Below are 18,821 nucleotides of genomic sequence, written 5' to 3'. Positions count from 1 at the left end.
GGGACAGGCAGGGTCAGGGGTCCTAGACCTCGGAATGTCCGTGTCCACCGTCTCCCGAGTGTGCATAGGGCGTGACCAGTCCGCTGCAGGCAGGGTGGGCACTGGTCCGGCCCCGAGAGGCATCCTCTCCGATCCCCTGGCTCCTCCAGCCACACCCTGCCCCCAGGATACCCCCCTCCAACTCCTGCCAGGCCAGGGACCTGGGAGCATCAGACACCCTGCGGGTGTGCATTTTTATAACCACAGAACCCGGTACTGACGGACACGCCGTTTAATACAAACATCCAGAGAAAAACGGCAACAAGCTGTGGAGATGGCAGGCGGAGGCTCGCTGGCCTCCTTCGCCACGGTGACGTGGGGGTGGGGGATAGGAGGAGGCGCAGATGACCCCGGCCCGGTGCTGGGTGGGGACCAGCTGCCCGCGGAGGTTAGGGGGGCAGGTGGGCATGGGGGACGGCGGGGCCCCCAACAGCGGACTGCAGGGAAGGCCCAGCAGGCTGGACTTCGAGCCCAGCAGGTGGAGGAGACAGGCGTGGACCGAGCGCCGGGCGGGGCGCAGGGGCACTGCCAGCGGCAGGCAGGGCCCACTTGGCCCCCGAGCGCCCCCCAAGCCGCTGGACAGACGTGTGTCCTCGCTACAGGGCAGGGGAGAGGGGTGACAACTCCCCAACTCCCTGTTCCAACGCCTGACCGCCCCGCCAGGCTCTCCCACACGTCTCGCTGGGCCCGGCGGTCAGCCGCTGCAGATGGATGGTTTCTGGAGGGCCACGGGGCAGCGGCCCCACTCCCATGAGGAGGTGGGGCCGGCCCCCCTTTCCAGGCCTCTCGGAGGGGGCCCAGGCTTCGCCGTGGAGCGGGCCCCTCCCGTGGGCTCCGGAGCCCATCCCTGGCTGTGGGCAGGGCTGACAGTCAGTCCAAGATGGTCTTGAAGTCTGCGGTCAGGGCGGGGTCGGCCGCCGCCTCCAGGGCGGCCCGTGTGGGCCCCGGGAGCTGCCGGTGCAGCCGTGCTCGGGCTGTGGGGGGACTGGACTCAGAGCTCCTCGCGGGGGATGCCAGAGACCGCCGCTCACCGGGCACACTGCTGAGGCCACGCGGGCACCCACGCTGGGCCAGCTGTGCGCCGGCAGGCTTGGGGGTGCAAGCCTCAGCAGGGGGAGACAACCCATCATGCCCGGGGCCACGGGGGCAGCTGGGCAGCGCCTGAGGGGACGCAGGTAGGGGGCTGGCGGGCAGACGCCGCGGGGAGAAGAGGCCCCGAGAAGCACAGTGAGAGGTGGCGTGACCCGGGTGGGTGTGCCCTGCGCGGGGCAGGGCTGTGACCCTGGCTCCTGGGGACTCCTGGACCCACCCACCTGCCCGAAGAGGCCACCTTGTGCCCGCCCACACCCACCTGTCCGGAGGGCCCCCAGCAGGCGGCTGTAGGTGACACGGTGGCGAGCCAGCTTGAGCAGGAAGGCGTGGAGACACAGCCACTGCGCAGCTTCAGACGGGAACAGGCCGGCGGCGCCCCTGGCCCCCAGTGACGCCCCTGGGGACACAGGAGACTGAGGCCCCGCCCGACGCTGTGCCCGGGAGCCCGGGGGCCCTGCAGGCGGACAGCATCAGTGCGGTTTTGGGGACAATGTTGGGGGGCGGTAAAATAGCCATTTTGTTTCAGGAGCCACCCCGATAGGAGCCCGGGGAATTCTGACAACAGAGGTGTTTTCTTCAACTTCTCCAAGAAACCTCCACAAACAAGGGGCTCAACCGCGGGGCGTGGGGGGAGTGCAGCCCAAGTCCCCGCCCCCCGCGGGCCCTCAGCCCCGGGCGCCCGAGCACCTGCGTTCCTGGCTTTCAGGAGGGCGTAGCCGCGGGATGCGGTGTCGGCGATGACCTGGAGAAAGAACGCGGGGCTGCTCCTGACCGGCTGGCTGAAGGGCAGCTGCAGCACGCAGGCGTGGAACCTGGGGGCGGTGGCCCCGTCAGGACACGCCCCCCACGCTGCCCGCGAGGGGCTCCAGGGAGACCACTCAGGCCGAACCTGGCTCGGGGTCCCCGTTACGGGCGGATGAGCCCCGGACTCCATGGTTAGCTGCCTGCGCCCCGGCTCAGCTTCTGGAGGGGGACATGGCCCCAGGGCGGGGAATGTTCCGGAAGCTGGTCTGCGCTGATTGGCGCGGCTTCCCGCTGCCCCTCCTGGGGGCACCTGAGGGCTGGGGGCCACTGCAGGCACTGACCTCTGCTCTCTGACCCGCCCCGCCTGGCCCTGCAGCCCTCACCCCGCCCCAACCCCTACGGCCAGGCCCCCGAGTGTTCCCTGGGGAAGAGAAGCGTTCCAGGGTGGACGAGGACCCCGAGGACACGGGATGCCTCCTAGCACCGGGAGCAGCGTGCCCCCGCCGCCCCGGGCGAGCGCGGCACTGCGGCCGAGGCCCCGCCCCGCCCCCGACGCACCTGTAGGCCTGCAGCAGGAATATCTTGTAAACGTTTGTGAAGACCGTCTGCAGACTGTTCACCTTCAGAAAGAAAAGAGGAGAAAACGCTGGTGGCGCCTCTGGCTTTGCACTCCTGAGTTTGCTTTACGGCCACATCAAGCGGAGCAGGAGAAAGGGTCGCCCTGGTAAGAACCCGGAGGCATCTCCGGGGAAACCCACCAGGTCCCCCGGGGCCCTCAGAGGCGGCCAGGCCCGCGGGAAGGGCGAGGGCGGGAGCCTGGCAGGATGACAGCCCAGCCCCACGGGGACAAGCAGGGGCCAGGCGAGGACTGCTGGGTGAGGGCTGTGGGCACATGCATGCACACAGCTGCACACACGTGCACACCCACACGCTCGGTCATACGTACATGAGCACACACGTACTCACTGATGACTGACGCCCTTTCACACATAGGCACACACGCACACCCACACGCTCGGTCATACATGCATGTATGTGATGACTGTCCTTTCACACACAGGCACACCTGCATACCCACGCGCTTGGTCATACACACACGTGTGTGATGACTAATGCCTTTTCACACACAGGCACACACGCTCACCCACACGCTCGGTCATACGTACACGAGCACACACATGTGTGATGACTAATGTCCTTTCACACATAGGCACACACGCACACCCACACGCTCGGTCATACATACACGAGCACACATGTATGTGATGACTAATGTCCTTTCACACACAGGCACACGCGCACACCCACACGCCCGGTCATACATACACGTGTGTGATGACTAATGCCCTTTCACACATAGGCACACCTGCACACCCACACGCTCAGTCATACGTACATGAGCACACACGTATGTGATGACTAATATCCTTTCACACACAGGTACACACGCACACCCACACGCTTGGTCATACATACACGAGCATACACGTATGTGATGACTAATATCCTTTCACACACAGGCACACACGCACACCCACACACTCGGCCATACATACACAAATGTGATAACTAATGTCCTTTCACACACAGGTGCACACACGCACACCCACACGCTAGGTCAATCATACATGAGCACACATGTATGGGATGACTAATATCTTTTCACACACAGGCACACGCACACACCCACACATTCGGTCATACATACACGTGTGTGATGACTAATGTCCTTTCACACATAGGCACACCTGCACACCCACACGCTCAGTCATACGTACATGAGCACACACGTATGTGATGACTAATATCCTTTCACACACAGGTACACACGCACACCCACACGCTTGGTCATACATACACGAGCATACACGTATGTGATGACTAATATCCTTTCACACACAGGTACACATGCACACCCACACGCTTGGTCATACATACACGAGCATACACGTATGTGATGACTAATATCCTTTCACACACAGGTACACACACACACCCACACGCTTGGTCATACATACACGAGCATACACGTATGTGATGACTAATATCCTTTCACACACAGGTGCACACACGCACACCCACACGCTAGGTCAATCATACATGAGCACACATGTATGGGATGACTAATATCTTTTCACACACAGGCACACGCGCACACCCACACATTCGGTCATACATACACGTGTGTGATGACTAATGTCCTTTCACACACAGGTGCACACACGCACACCCACACGCTCGGTCATACATACATGAGCACACACGTATGTGATGACTAATACCCTTTCACACACAGGCACACGCGCACACCCACACATTTGGTCATACATACACGTGTGTGATGACTAATGCCTTTTCACACACAGGTACACGCGCACACCCACACGCTCGGTCATACATACACGTGTGATGACTGTCCTTTCACACACAGGCGTGCACCCGCACACCCACCCCCCCAGGATCTATAACACATGGGGTGCCAGCTGCCCCCGTGCCCCACGGCCCCGCCCCCCACCTGCAGGTCCAGGAAGAGCCCATGGCACTTGAGCTGCAAGACCGCCAACAGCTTGCGACGCATGTTCCTCCCGGGCTTGAAGCCCTGGGTGAAGGTGAGACTCGCTCTGATGGACGTCCGGGCATAACTGTGAGACAGGATGGGGTCCTGGGAAGCACGTGTGTCCACCCCATATTGACCCACACTCGGATGTCCCGCCCCTTGGCTACACTGATTGGCCAGGAAGGCTGCCTGTCCCCCACACGGTCACAGCTTCACAGGCAGCCAGGCACGACAGTGGGCGGGTCACGACTCGCCGGTGTGTGGACACGCGAGGGGGTGTCGGGAGCAGCGTGTGGACACACGGAACTGCAGACGCAAAGCGTCTGCCCAGGGAGCGCCCTCGTCTTTCCAGGGAGCGCCCCATGAGGGAGCGCCCGGCGAGGGGCCGGGGGCAGCCCCCAGCTCCCCAGCAGGACTGGGCTAGCACCACAGGACAGGGTAGCCCCATCCAGCAGTGCCCTGAAACTGCTCATTACGCACAGAGCAGAGGACACGCCTGCATCCACAGTGCTCCTCGGGCCTCCACGTCTGTGTAAAGCCTGGGGCTCGCGGCACCATCCCAGGGCGGGGCGGGGTGGGGGGAGGGGAGAGGGCCGCCAGGGGCTCAACTGCATCCCCAAACTCACAGGCTGAGCCCCGCCCCCGCGGCCGTCCAGGGACAAGGCCTTGGAAATGGTGACTAAGGTCAAAGAGCGCGTAAGGGGGGCCCGAATCCACTGGGACGGGGGCCCCAGGAAGAGACGCTGAAACGCTGAACACAGAGGGTGACCACGTGGGGGTTGGGGGCACAGACGCACCCACATGCCCCGGAGAGGCTGCGGGAGGGATCGGCCAGGGAGGGACCTACAGAGCCGACCACGTGCCCCGAAGCCCCGTCCCCGACGGACCAGAGGGGACCACGAACCCCAGAGCCCAGTGAGACCTGCCTCTCCAGGTCACAGCCACACGCCTCCCCAGGGAACACGCTCGCGCCCGAGTCCGCTATATGGTTTCCTTTCATGAAAAACGTTCGGAAAACCGCTGCCTCGGAGAGCCGGTGCCCGCCGCCCACCGTGTGGCCTCTGACCCCAGGGCCCGGGGCCGTCGCTCACCTGGAGTGGTCGCCATGCACCTCCAGGGTGCGGGTATCCAGCAGCAGGCCGCACCAGGGGAACAGGCAGTGGGCCGGCAGCTGCAGGGGCGCCGCGCCGCCCAGGGCCCCGGGCTCCACGGGGAAGTTCACCACCGTCTTCCGCAGGTTCACCTGGCAGCCATACTCAGGCACACCGCGCACCAGCGTCCTGAGGCCGGGCGCCGTGTGAGCGCTGGACGGACAGGGCTGTACTGGGTGTCTCGGGGGCGCTGGGCAGCATCACCCAGAGAGGCAGGCGGGCCGCTGAGGGTGGGCTGGGACCGCGGGCCCCCGCGGAAGGCTGGACACGGCCCGGCTCTGCGGAGCGACCTGCTGCTCGTGATCAGGGGCCAGGGTGGCTGGTGGCAGAGGCGCCCCAAGGACCAGCCCTGAGGCGTGAGTGGACGCTGGGACTGTACGCCAGGCTCTTGGAGCCCTGGGACTGCACCGCAGGACGCTCCCCAGAGGCGCAGGGACGCACGGGAGGACCGTGTTCACATGCCTGCAGGACGCGTGCTGGGAGGTGCGTGCAGAGAAGCACACACGGGGGGCTCACCTGAGGAAGTCTCTGGCCCGCGTCAGGTGCGGGGTGACCAGCAGGAAGTCGTCCACCAGGCGCAGAAGCACCCTGGGCATGGAGAGACCCCGCAGTGAGGGCACACCCTGAACACACCGCCGTATGCCCACACACAGCGTCCTCCCGGGGGCTGCTGAACGCTGCAAGGCTTAATGTCTGAATTCAGCCGGATGTGAATAAAGTGACCTTCTCCAGAGAAGCCAACCACAGACCACTGTCCGTGGGATTTGGCTCCGGCTGGGACGAGCAGGGCCCAGCAGTCGGGCTGGGAGCAGACGGGCTTGGTGCCGGCCAGATGCCCTGGCCACGCTGCAAGCCATGCTCACTCCCTGCTCGAGGCCTGCCGAGCACCACCCCCCAGCCCTGTGCAGCAGCCCCTGCACCCCAGACCAGAAACAGAGGGGCCCCAACAAGGCCACGCCCGCCAGCACGGGGGTGCGCCCGCTGCCAAGGGGCCTGCCCGTTGCCACGGGGCTGGCTGTGCCCACTGGCCCGGAGGCTGTACCCGTCCTGCTGGACTCCAGGGAAGAGCTTGTTCTCCATGTCCCCATAGCAGAAGCTGCAGAGCAGGGTGGACAGGATGGAGCCCTGGGGGATCCCCTGACACTGGATGTAGGACCTGGGGGGCAGGATGTGGTCAGCAGGTGGGCCGGCCATGGCGAGCCTCACGTTCACGTCATACACACACATGCACAGACACAGCCACACGCACACACAGGTGTGCACACACCACTCCCACCTGGGGGAATGCGGATCAACACATTTGTCACACCCCCCACGAAGCCCTGCCACACGCCTGCCCGGCCACACGCGGCACGACCCCGCTCCACGAGGGGTGGTGGCCCTGGGGAGGAGTCAGGCTCCAGGCCTTTCCCGCAAAGGAGGATCTCTTCCCCCTGGTGCCATGTCCACGCGTGTGCAGACCTGTGCTCTCGTCAGAAGTCGCCCTGCTGTGCAGTGGGCAGGCGTGCCTCCCCAGAAGTACGTATGAGTTTATATTTTACTGGAACTTCCTTGCCACAAGCATTGTAGTTACTTGGAATGTAATAATAACGAAGGTACATCCTTTAGGCAGAAAGTTCCCTGAGCCTGGAGCACGTTCACAACCCCTGAGATGGCCGTGGCCACGAGCCTGAAGCCCCCTGGACCCCTGCGACCCCCGGACCCAGAGGGGTCTCACACAGGCGCCACCAGAGCAGATGTGGTTTCACACACGTTAAGAGAACGACCAGCTGCCTTCTGAACCCGAGCACGTCCCGTAAGTGGAGGGCCGTGTGCTGCCACCCTGGCCACGGGGCTGGGACGCCTCCTGGGCGCTGAGCGGGCAGGCGGGGCCCAGACCTACCTGCCCCCGATCCTGATGACGTGGCTGCGGACCAGGTGCAGGAAGAGGTTGAAGAGGCTGCTGCCAGGCTCGTTCAGGGAGCAGCTCTGCAGAGGCAGGTGGGCGAGGGGCTGGAGTGGACGCTGCTCTGGGCCGGCATGTGGCCCGGGGAAAGGGGCCCGCACCCAGAGGGAGGCGGCAGGGAGCCCCACGTGGCAGCAGGGAGCCCTGAGGGCCCAGGCCCCGCTGGGGAATCTGCTCACGCAGGAAGTGCGTCCCCACAGGGCTGAGTTGGGGGCGGGTCTGTGGGGCAAGCCCTCTGCCCTCCTGGAGGAGGTGGACACGCCTTCTTGTGTACTCAAGGCCAAAATGGAGGGAGAAGACGGGCAGCAAAGCGCAGCGGGGCCACGGACGGCAGGGGTGCGGGAGGCCCAGGAGTAGGAGGAGGTGCCCAAGGGCAGGGGCGTGTCTGCACTGGCCAGCCCACGAGGCGCGGGTGCCCATACCCACCTGCTCGATGACCACGGCGTCCCTCAGGGAGCCCATCGCCTGCAGATGCTCCACGAGCTGCCTCAGGTACGGCTGGAAGTCCGAGAAGGTGGACACCTGCCGGCCGAGGACGGGGTGAGGCGGGTGGACACCCCGCCCCAGACAGCATGGGTGCTCAGGATGGGGGTCAGAGCCTGGGGGGCTGGCCACGGCCACTGTGACCGGGCAGAAAATGCCGGGCCGCTGGGGGTGCCGGGGAGGTGCAGACACAGACGGGCTGGGGTCTTGGTTTTTGGGGTGCATCGTGCCTTCCCCTGACCTCTCCCCAAGGCCGGGATCCACTGAGCAGAAAGACTATGGGGTTCTGGGCCACGAAGCAGCAAGGAGGAGTTTGGGTGAACTCCGGAGTTGGTGATGAACAGGGAGGCCTGGCGTGCTGCCGTCCGTGGGGTCGCAAAGAGTCGGACACGACTGAGTGACTGAACTGAACTGAAGGGGCAAGGACTGACGGCACCCCCGGGGGGCTTGCAGAGCAAGGACCCTCACTCAGGCACCCCAGGAGCCACGCTGAGCCGAGCACGTGTCCTAGCAGCCAGGGGGCTGGGCCTGGGGGCCCCTCGCAGTGGACACCGGGGAAGGGGAAGTGAGGCAGGCCAGACGCCATGCTGTCCACAACGAACCCTTGCAGGACTCAGGTCACAGCTCCGCTGTCAGGGAAACACCACCCACCCTGGAGAACTCACAAACCCACACGTTAAAGTTCCTAATCACAAAGTCTGGCGCTCTGTGGAAAAACAGGCCCAGGTGTGACCAAAACCTCTCACAGGACAGACAGATGAGAAACCTGCCCGGGGGCTGGGGAGGCGCCAAGTTTCTGGAATTTTTAAAATCAGTCAAGATAACACTGCTAACAAAACAGAGGCAAAGCGGAGGGACTTAACCAGAGACCGGGAACCTGCGAGAAAAACCAACTTCTACACCTGAAAAACAGGCCAGCGAACTTAAGGCCTGGTTAGACACGCTTAGAACTAAAGGTGGGAAAGAGCAGACGAGTGAGTCTGAAGACCGGCCTGGAGGAGCCCAGCCTGGAGCAGAGACGGAGCACAGCAAGGCGCCAGCACAAAGACGGGCTCAGAACAGACGCCGGCGACTTCCCTGCGGCCCAGGGGCCAGGACGCCAAGCTCCCAAGGCACTGGCCGGGGTTCAGTCCCTGGTTAGGGACCCACGTTCCCCACGCTGGAACTAAGATCTGGGGCAGCCTAATTAACTAATTAAGATAAACCAGCCCCGCCTGAACGTGGCAGCTCGAATAACAAACATCCCGACAGCACTGGGGTCAGGCAGCCAGCAGGCGGGCGGTGCAGGCACAACATGGTTTCAGCCCAAAACGGCAGAGAAGCTGGGTCCGTCAAAATGAAAAACATCTGTTCACGGAGACTCCGCTTGCGACGGCAAAGGCAGGCTAGGCTGAGACAGCATCCATGACTGCCCAGAGGCTTGTCCCCAGAACATGGGCTCATCCCCTCAGACGACAAAGGAGACAGACGGCCCCACGTGGGGAGACTGGACGGGTGCCCCCCAATTCCCCCAGAGGACGTGCCAGCCGGGCAGCTGACACATGAGGTGCCCAGAGCCCGGTCTGCTGGACCTGGTCCCAGAGACGGGCCTGTGTGGTCCCACCGGGCTGCCCGGCCACAAGCTGCAGCCCTGCCCTTCCGGGCTCCCCACACGGCCCGCTGGACCCCCTGAGGCCCGCAGGGCCGCACCTGGCACCTCTCGGGCGACGTCTCCTAAAATGACACAAGCCTGGAATCTGCCCACGGGATTTGGGACGAGGGTTTGTCTCCACAAACAGCGCATCACAGGGGTGCTGGCAACCGCCTGGATCCACATCCGGGCACAAACCAGCAAACGCCCACCCGGCGGAAGGCCGGGCCTCACCCAGTAGCATCAGAGGCCGCCACAACGGCCCCAGACACCCGAAACCGGACGGGAGGGAGAGCTTGCTTGCATGTATCACAAGGTTAGACAGGTGAGCCTGCTGCCTGTCGGAGGAGGGGGCCTGGAGGGCGTCCTGCGGGTGCTGCCTGACCCGTGTCAGACGCCCAAGATCCCCCCAAGCTCCCTGCATCACACACCCTGGACTCACAAACACGCTCAGCGGTGCCTGGGCCCAGGTTTTCTGTGCGCACTCCCCAGCGCTTCCCGGGAGCCCACCCACATCTATCTCCGGGTACACACGCTGCTCTGGGCGGGGGACAAGCGCTAGGAGCCCCCATGGCCTCGGGGTCCACCCAGAGCCCGCGTCCTCTTCCAGCCCTTCCTGGCCTGAGACCCCCATCCCTGGGGGGAGAAGTGCCCCGCCGCCCACCCCATGACGCACGTGCGTGCAGAAGGCAGCGCAGCCTCCGAGTCGCAGGCAGGACGCCCCCCCGCCCCGTCCCCCGCCAAGGGACACACACATGGTCCTGCTGCGTGGCCATGGGAACACCTCAGGACACCCGTGTGGCTCTGCTGCCGCCCGGGTCCCCCGCTCTGCGCAGCTCACGTGCAGTCAGGCCTAGGGGAGGGGCGGACCGGACAGGAATACCGGTAAGAGTAGTCCTAGGGGCTCCACAGTGCTGAGCGTGCGCCCCCCGCCCCCGCAACCACGCCCCCCAGCACTGCACTGGCCCTGTGGGTCTTACGTGTCTCTTGAAGGACTTGCGCATGCGCCCGCGCGCAGTCCGGACCATGGCGCAGTGGCGCACGCAGTACGTATTCTCCTGCGGCTGCAGCACGTTAGCGATCACCTCTGCCAGCTTATCCTGGGGGAGGGCATCGTAGGCCCCCACCACGTCCACCTATGCGGGAACAGGGGCCTGAGGACACGTTCACTTCTAACCCCGAGCTTTGGGTCTGGCTCGTCCTGACCTGCCATCAGCGGATGCTGGGGTGAATCGAACATGAGGGATGGGGAGACCCTGTACCCCCATCCCTGCCCCCACGGGCTCTCTCTGAGACACCCCACACCCCTGGACTCTGAGCACACCCAGGACTAGCCTGCGTGCCCTCTCTGAGCTGCAGGCTGGTGTCCCGGACGACCAGGGCATGACACAGGGCACCCGGCACAGGGGTCTGAGTAGGTGTCTCCTTCGCTGGAGGGGATCCCTGAGGGCAGGAGCCCCAGGGAAGTGGGGTGCACTCCCAGAGTACTCCAGAGGCACAGAGCCTCTGCCCCGGGAGCCAGGCCCCCTCCCTGTCTTGCAGCTCACAGGAGAAGCTGAGAGTCACGTTTAACATGGACGTGACTCTACCGGGGGTGACCCGTCGCTGAGAGTCACGTTTAACATGGACGTGACTCTACCAGGGGTGACCCATCGCGGCACACATGGGGCTGTAGGAGGTGGTCACTCCCCACATCAGCGGGGCCGGACCCACAGAGTCACCTGCAGGCCCAGTTCTCTCCACAGGGGTGGCAACGGGCACCCACCTTGACGAAGTAGAGCGGGGGGGCTGGGCCCCGGGCCCTCAGGGGCAGCACGAAGGCCCGCCAGGCCCTGTGGATGTCGTCCATGCCCAGCACCGAGGCCCCCAGGAGGCCAGGCCGCCGAGCTCGCTCGTAGTTCAGCACCGCGAACAGCGTCTTGACCCGTGAGCTGAGATGCTGCACCTGCGGGCCCAGCCCAGATGGCAGTGTTACCAGAGCAACTATGGCCAAAGGGACTCGGAGTCGGACAGCCCCCAGGGACCGTCCCTAAGGGGACTCAGGGTCGGACGGCCCCAGGGACCATCCCCAAGGTGACACCAAGCGTCAAACAGCCACCAAGCGTCAAACAGCCCCCAGGGGCTGTCCCCAAGGGAACATCAAGGGTCAAACAGCCCCCAGGGACCATCCCCAAGGGGACTCAGGTCAGACAGCCCCCAGGGACCGTCCCCAAGGGGACTCAGGTCAGACAGCCCCCAGAGACCATCCCCAAGGGGACTCAGGTCAGACAGCCCCCAGAGACCATCCCCAAGAGGACTCAGGTCAGACAGCCCCCAGAGACCATCCCCAAGAGGACTCAGGTCAGACAGCCCCCAGAGACCATCCCCAAGGGGACTCGGGTCAGACAGCCCCCAGGGACAAGGCGAAGGTCCCCTGCTCTCTGCTGCCCCCTGCCCACCAGCCCCCCTCAGACCCCAGAAAGACCATATGGCCAAGCTGCCCACGCCCACTTCAGATCCCAGAGTGTCCCCAGGGACCCATCCTGGGATCACGGACACCACTTGTGGAAATGGCAACCAGCCACACCCTGGGTCCCTCTCCTCACCTGGTCCCCCCACCCAGCAAAGAGGGACGCTGCCTCCTGGGGGAACACCCTCACAGCGGGTGAGCAATGCCTCACTGCTCGTGGACAAGCCCCCACCAACAGTGATGGCTTCTCTTTGTCTCTAACGGTAGAATCACCCCAGTCGCTGCAGGGGGCTCTGGCAGGGGCGGGAGCTGCTGGTGACGCAGGGGTGGCGGTGGGGGGGTGGTGCGGGGGGACAGTCACAGGGGCCAAGCACAGGGGTGAAGTCCTGGGGACCCTGGCAGGCTGGTGACAGATGTCACATACCCCTCTGCCCCGGCACCCCAAGAGCACACTGCCCCCCTGCCCTGGGGGATTCCAGGAGCCAGGGGGGCACAGCGGGGTCTCGGAGCCCGGCTGGCACCCCGCAGGACAGGCCTCACTGGGAGCTCCTTCTCTGGACCCAGGAGTCCTCCGGCCACGCCCCCTGGCTCCCCAGGACCTCACCGCGGCCCCCAGACACCCTGGGACTTTGGCCACAGCCACTGGACCTGGGTTTCAATGCACTTTGCCCAGAGCAACGCGAGCAGCGACCTTCTTGTCTCTGGGCGGTGCCGGGGCGCCCTCAACACAGCCCACGTTCACGATGGGCCGCAGCCCGCCGGGCTTGGGGACGAAACGGAGCCTGGATGTCAGCAGAGCCGGCCTGGCCTCCTGGTGCTGCCTGACCTCTGCTTCTGACAGTTCTCGAAGCCGCACACGGTCTAAGTGTTGTCTGAAACAGAGGTGCCCGCGGGCAGCCAGGGCAGGTCAGCCTGGTGGGCGCCCGTGCCCATGCAGTGGGCAGAGCTCATGACCGGCATGCCCGGCTCCTGGTGGACAGAGCTCTGACCAGGACTGGACAGGACGGCTCGCTGGGGAGACCCTGGGGTCTGGAGTGGGTGTGGGCAGCTTGGCCACCAAGTGCTTCTGGGGTCTGAAGGAGGCTGGTGGGCAGGGACCCCACGTCCTCCTCCTGGAACAGGCAGGGGGTACTTGGTGGAACCCCCAGGAGGAGCAGAATCATCTCCCCACAGACCAGCCGGCACCTTGTCACCCGTAAGCTTCAGCCTTCACCCTAAAACCATCCACAAGCATGGGCAGGGGTCCTCCCACCTCCCGGCCACTATGGGGAGTATGCTCCCCGGGCTGGTGGCCTCAAAGGAAGCCCATGGTGGGACTCGAGCATCCACCAGGTGGGGGACAGGCCGCAGGGGCCCCACAAGAAGAGCCGGGCTGCCCACCTCAGTTTACATGCCAGGAAATTCTTGAATGGGGTGCCCTCACTCAGACCCACGGTTAGGGCCTCCAGAGGCTCCCCAGATGCCGGAGGACATGGGCCCCGGCCCATGTGCTCAGGGACCCCTGATCTGCTCCTGACTTGGGGACCCTGGCCCACATACTCAGGGACCCCCACTTAGCTCCTGACTCAGGGACCCTGGCCCACATGCTCGGGGACCCCCACTTAGCTCCTGACTCGGGGACCCCAGCTCTGCTCCTGACCCAGAGCACCTCCCCTGCCCAGACGCTCAGCTGGGACCCCTCTCGCGGGGCGCCTGGACAGGCCCAGCTCGTGTCTCAGGCGGCCCCCCAACCTGTCCCGGCTGGGTCCCCGTCCACTGACAGCCACCCAGGCCTTCACAGAGGACACAGATGGCGGGTGGGGACAGGGCTCGTGGCCGCCGCACGGGCACTCAGCCCCTGGGCAGCCTGCTTCATGGTGCCCCCACCACCCCCGGCGGCCGGCGTCAGGTGGGTCCGAGCATGCGGGCGCGGGCGTCCCCCTGCGTACCTGACGCCCAGGCGCTGCAGCTGGCTCCAGATGCGCTTCCGGAAGAAGAAGAGCCGGTTCTTCTGGAACGTGGTCTCTGTGACGTAGAAGAAGCTCCTGAGCAGCTCCACCACGTAGGCGCCCATCAGCCAGTGCAGGAAGCGACCCAGGACGGCCTCGCGCTGGCGGTGCTCCGCGGCGGGCACGCAGCGAGCCCCTGGGAGGAGAGACACCGGTGCTCACCCTCCACGCTGCCCACCGTGGGCCGGGACGGCTGCCCACGGCCTCCGAGTCCCCGGCAACTCGGAGCAGGGGCACAGGAGAAGGCGGGTAACTCGGCAAGGAGCTTCCCCGGGTCACGGGCTAAAGAGATGCTACCGGATCTCTGCGCTTTGATAGAAAATGTTTTTAAGTGAGGCTCTCCTTTCTTTTTACTTTTCTCTTGTGGCTACTGTAAGACTCTGAATGAGGCATGGCGCTCACGTATGTTCCTGCCGGACAACGTGGACCCGGAGCCCCAGCACTTGTCCCTGCGCACGCAGACTGGGGGAGCCGGGGCTGCTCTCCGTACGGGGGGCTTGGGGAGGGCTGCGCTGCAGTTTCAGGCATCGCCACGGGGCTGCAGGGGCTGGAAATGCCCGGGGGTTTGCAGGCTGAACACGGGGGGCATGCAGAGGCGGTCGCGGGCTGAGGAATGCCCAATGCTGCTGGCTCCAGACACACGCCCCGCGGCCCTCTGTGGTTTACGCTGTGCCACAGGGGCCTCAGCGCCGACAGAGCCGGGGCCTCACCAGCCGAAGCCCGCTCAGAGGACAAGGAAGGGGGCCCGGAGGTGGGTCTGGGGCAGGACGGTGAATAGCCAGCGAAGGAAAGAGAAGGGGGTGAAGCCACGCCCACACTGACCGAGGGAGCAGTGAGAGCAACGTCTACCTTGAGCCATGGCTGGCTGAGCGGGGAGACAGTTCAACTGTGATCTGACCCCAACACGCGAGGCTACAGTTGGAAGGAAACCATCCCGAGGGCAACAGAGAACACAAATCTAATTCTAGACGAGACACCCACACACACGTGAAAAAATGCACATCAGGAAACGGAATAAAGACACAGGAAAAGCAGGCAAATCGGGGAGATGGGAAAGACGCAGCCAGACTCGCCAGTCGGCACAGAGGAGTGTGGTGCAGGGCAGCGGCAAAGCCCACCAGACGCGATCGGAAAGACTCAGCGCTGCGGCAAGCCCGCCAGACACGGTCGGGAAGACTCAGGGCAGCCGCAAAGACCGCCAGGCGCGGTCGGGAAGGCTCAGCGCTGCGACCTGACACATATGCTACGCGTCCTCACAGGACAGGAGAGGCTGAAGTTAAAAACTAGATAACGGAAACCGCCTCGTGGGGAGGCAGGGAAACAGACTCTCCGGTAAAGAGAGGCACCAGACGCTCGTGAGAAAAGCTGACGCACGAGTCGACGAGGCGGCCAAACCTGGCTCCAGAGCACTGCCATCACCTCCTTCCAGATGCCAGGCTCTCAGGAGTTTAGGGTCAGACTCGGGAGTGCACGGAAGAGGCTGGCCCTGCCACTCCTGGCTCTGCCCTGCGGACATGCTGGGCGGCGGCTGCACGGGAGGAGCCCCACATCAAACCCAGACTGCCACATGGGGAGGGACCCCAAAGGCCCAGCTTCACAGAAAGTCCCGCTGCACCCCAGCAGCTGCCCACTGTCCTGGGACCCGGCCGGCAGCCAGCTCTCCCCTCTGTGCCCGCCCAGCCCGGGGCCTCAGTCAAGGACACGGTCCTCTCGTACCGGCTGCCAGTGGCCCTGGCCTGGTGGACGCACAGTAGAACTCACTGGGTCTGCAGATGGCTGACCAGAGCTGGCTGGGGAACCCCAAGCCTTACCTCCCAACCCCACCCACGGGGGTTCTCAGCCCAGTTCCCACTTCTATCAGGGAGCATAGCTCAAGGCAGCTAACCTTGAGGTCAGAAAGGGATAATGAACCCCCGCAGCCACGCCCACCGGGGCTCCAGGTGCCCCACCTGCCATCTGCGAGTCCCCCTCTCCACTACCCCTTCCCAGGCCCAGAACCTCCATGAAGTCCGGGATCCACGGGTGGGAGACTGGGTCAGAGGCCGAGAACTGAGATGGGGAGCTACCGAGAAGCCCCCGACCCCTCCCCCGGGTGCCTCACCTGGGCTCGCGCGCAGCCAGGCGCAGTCCTGCACCTTCATCTTCCACGTGAGCTCCTGCTGCGAGAGCCTGCCGTGCTTCCCCAGGGAGAGGAGCTTCTTCACGTTCCGCAGGAAGCGCCGCTCGTTGTGCCGGGAGCCCCAGAGGCCGGCGGGCACCAGGCGGCGAAGACAGGCCCGCAGGAGGCCGTACACCTGCCAGGGGCTGCTGTGCTGGCGGAGCAGCTGGACCAGGCGCCCTGAGTTCGCCTCGCCCTCGGGGGCAGCGGCCGGCCTCTCAGAGGGGCAGCCCCCAACACCAGGGCACTTCTGATGGTCTGGCCCCGCCCGGGGCGCAGAGGCCGGCAGCGGGCAGTGAGCCCTGAGCAGCGCGCCATAGGGGCACCGCGCGTGGTTCCCAAGCAGTTTCCGGAACAGGGGCCGCATCTGCCAGTAGCGCGCGGGCAGGCGGCGCGGCCGGCGGGGAGCCCCTGGCGGCCCGGGCTTCGAGTCCAGAAAGATGGTTTCCACGAGTGTACGCGCCCCGGCCAGGCTGGGAGGCAGGGAGCAGAGCAGGAAGGAGCGGCGCAGCTGTTCGCCACCGCCGGAGCAGTAAAGGAACCTCTTGGTCTCAGCGCAAGCTCCGGTACCCGGCTCGCCCTCCGAGGGTGACAGCCGCCAGGACGCGGAGCCGACACCCCGCTCGCCGCCCGGGAAGAGGCGGCAGGGCCCGGGCACGTCGCCCTTCCGAGACTTGGCTTCCGCAGCGTCTCGGGTAGGTGTCACCACGCGGGGCGGGCTGCGGGCCACCTGCCCTTCGAGATCCCGCCCGGGCTCCAGGCCGCGCCTGGGCCTCTTGGCTGGAGGCAGTCGTCCCCGCGCGCTACTGCGACGCCGCCTCGCGCCCTGGGCCCGCGCCTCCAGGAGTCCTTCGGCCTCCCCGTGGCCGCCGTTCGACGAGGCCGGGCGCGGGAGTCCGAAGCCCGCCCGGGTCCCGCCCACTTGCCGCGTGGGCCGACGAGCGGCGGCGGCGGCGGCGCGGAGGTCATAGAGCGGCGGCCCACACACCTGGTAGGCGCAGGTCGGGGGCACCAGCAGGTAGAGCGCGCAGCGCGACAGCAGGTGGGTGAGCACGTCGTCGCCCACGCGGTGCAGCAGCAGCCCCCAGGCGCCGCTGCCGCGCAGCGTGTCGGTTACCGTGTTGGGCAGGTAGCTGCGCACGCTGGTCGTGAAGGCCACGGGCGGCCCGCCGCGGGCCCCGGCCAGCAGCGTGAAGCCGAAGGCCAGCACGTTCCTCGCGCCGCGCTCGCAGAGCCTCTGCACGACTCTGGCCACCAGCTCCTTCAGGCAGGACACCTGCGGGAGACAATCCGTGAGTCGCTGGGGACACGGGGACGTCCTCCCTCACCCCCTCCGCTATCACCCCGCCGGCCCCGCCCAGGCTCCCCGGGGACGGCCCACCTGGCGGAAGGACGGGGCGGCAGGGGGCGGCTGCGCGTCCCAGGGCACGCACACCAAGCACTGAGCCACCAGCGCGCGGAAGGCCGCCGGGTCCCCGCGCCGCACAAGCCGGTGGCCCTGGGGCCGCAGGCGCCGTACGAAGGCGGCCAGGGGCAGCACCTGCCGGTAGCTGGCCCGCAGAAGGGCGCGCACGGCCCGGCACCTGGGCGCGCGCGGCATCGCGCGGAGGAGCAGGGGTCCGGGCGGAGGAAGGGGCGGGGCCGGGCGGAGGAAGGGGCGGGGTCTCGGAGGCCCGCAGCCCCGCCCCCTGCGCGCCCTTGGGGCCGCGGACGGGGGCCCGGTGTTTGCGCCCAGGTACGACGAGGACCCGGCCTTCTCCGCGCGGCTGCTCCCGGGCGGTCTCCCCCGCCCCGCGCCGCCAGCCCTCCCAGGGCGCAGGGGTCGCGCGAGGGGTCGCACAGTGGAAAGGCTCTGTGGTACCAAGGGAGAGGACCAGAACGCGGGGTCCCTGGGGGGGCCTGGTGCGTTCGGCGTCCCCGGGGAGCAGGTTCTTCGGGTTGGTTGCTTTAACACCCGGGCCATGACCGTGCAGCGAGGGATGATGCTCTGGGGTCCAGAAGGGGCTCGTGGCAGCGAATGAGTAACTTTGTGCGAAGAAGAGAATGGACCACCGCCCCTCCTGGCGGGCCTGGGGAAACCAAGGGGGCGCAGATGCATCCTCGACCATTCCGCAGGGGAGTTCCTGGAGCCTTCCCCGGCGCGGGCGGGCGGCGGGCGGTGGTCAGCGGGCAGTGGTCAACGGGCAGCGGGCGCTGGTCAACGGGCAGCGGGCGGTGGGCAGCGGGCAGCAGCAGCACTTGCCTTGCGGGCTTGGTTTCCTTGGCTCCAGGCTGTACTTTCTCTTTGCGGGATCTTCCGTGGTTCTCACCATAAACGGAAATCCTCAGACCAGTTCTCTGTTAATCACCCATCCCATGGGTAGGGCAAAGGAAGCGGAGAAGTGGAGCCACGGGTTCCCTGGGGCACCACCTGCAGGCTCCTGGCACCCATTCATGGCTCCCTTTACACCCAGAGCCACCCTGCCCTCTACAAGCACCACGAAGACCAAGACGGGTCAAGGGCCTGCCCAGAGGCTCACAGCCCCAGGAGGATCAGGGGCCTCACCTTCCTGCCCAGCCACAGAGACCCTCCCAGGCCCAAGGCC

General features: G+C 65.7%; 1 protein-coding gene across 4 annotated transcripts; it reads right to left on the bottom strand.

Moving 5' to 3' along the window:
* Window positions 1-256: 256 nt before the first annotated feature.
* On the bottom strand, window positions 257-17,852 carry TERT (telomerase reverse transcriptase). Of its 4 annotated transcripts, none has more exons than XM_070774892.1 (16): window positions 17,618-17,852; window positions 16,180-17,512; window positions 14,019-14,214; window positions 12,782-12,962; window positions 11,407-11,586; window positions 10,622-10,777; window positions 7,955-8,050; window positions 7,466-7,551; window positions 6,626-6,739; window positions 6,100-6,171; window positions 5,524-5,712; window positions 4,391-4,517; window positions 2,434-2,495; window positions 1,819-1,943; window positions 1,391-1,528; window positions 257-1,013 (listed from the first exon to the last, which is right to left on the bottom strand). In XM_070774892.1, the coding sequence occupies exons 1-16, from the start codon at window positions 17,834-17,836 to the stop codon at window positions 910-912; spliced, it is 3,378 nt and encodes a 1,125-aa protein (XP_070630993.1). In that variant the 5' UTR covers window positions 17,837-17,852; the 3' UTR covers window positions 257-909. The 4 variants fall into 4 exon arrangements, with proteins under 4 accessions (XP_070630993.1, XP_070630996.1, XP_070630994.1 ...); XM_070774895.1 differs by having other exon boundaries at window positions 1,819-1,873; window positions 2,434-2,487; XM_070774893.1 differs by lacking the exon at window positions 6,626-6,739.
* Between the last annotated feature and the right edge of the window lie 969 nt (window positions 17,853-18,821).

The sequence above is a fragment of the Bos indicus genome, chromosome 20 (assembly GCF_029378745.1).
Source record: "Bos indicus isolate NIAB-ARS_2022 breed Sahiwal x Tharparkar chromosome 20, NIAB-ARS_B.indTharparkar_mat_pri_1.0, whole genome shotgun sequence".
Taxonomy (NCBI): Eukaryota; Metazoa; Chordata; class Mammalia; order Artiodactyla; family Bovidae; genus Bos; species Bos indicus.
Note: the sequence above shows the minus strand (reverse complement) of the source record. Positions and strands in the feature narration are given on the sequence as shown.

Coding starts and splice junctions, on each gene's coding strand:
- TERT (XM_070774892.1), bottom strand. CDS start 17,836: ATGCCGCGCGCGCCCAGGTGCCGGGCCGTGCGCGCCCTTCTGCGGGCC. Junction 7,552..7,954: donor ACGCCGTGGTCATCGAGCAG/GTGGGTATGGGC, acceptor CTGCCTCTGCAG/AGCTGCTCCCTGAACGAGCC. Junction 2,496..4,390: donor GGCTCTTCCTGGACCTGCAG/GTGGGGGGCGGG, acceptor TTCTTTCTGAAG/GTGAACAGTCTGCAGACGGT.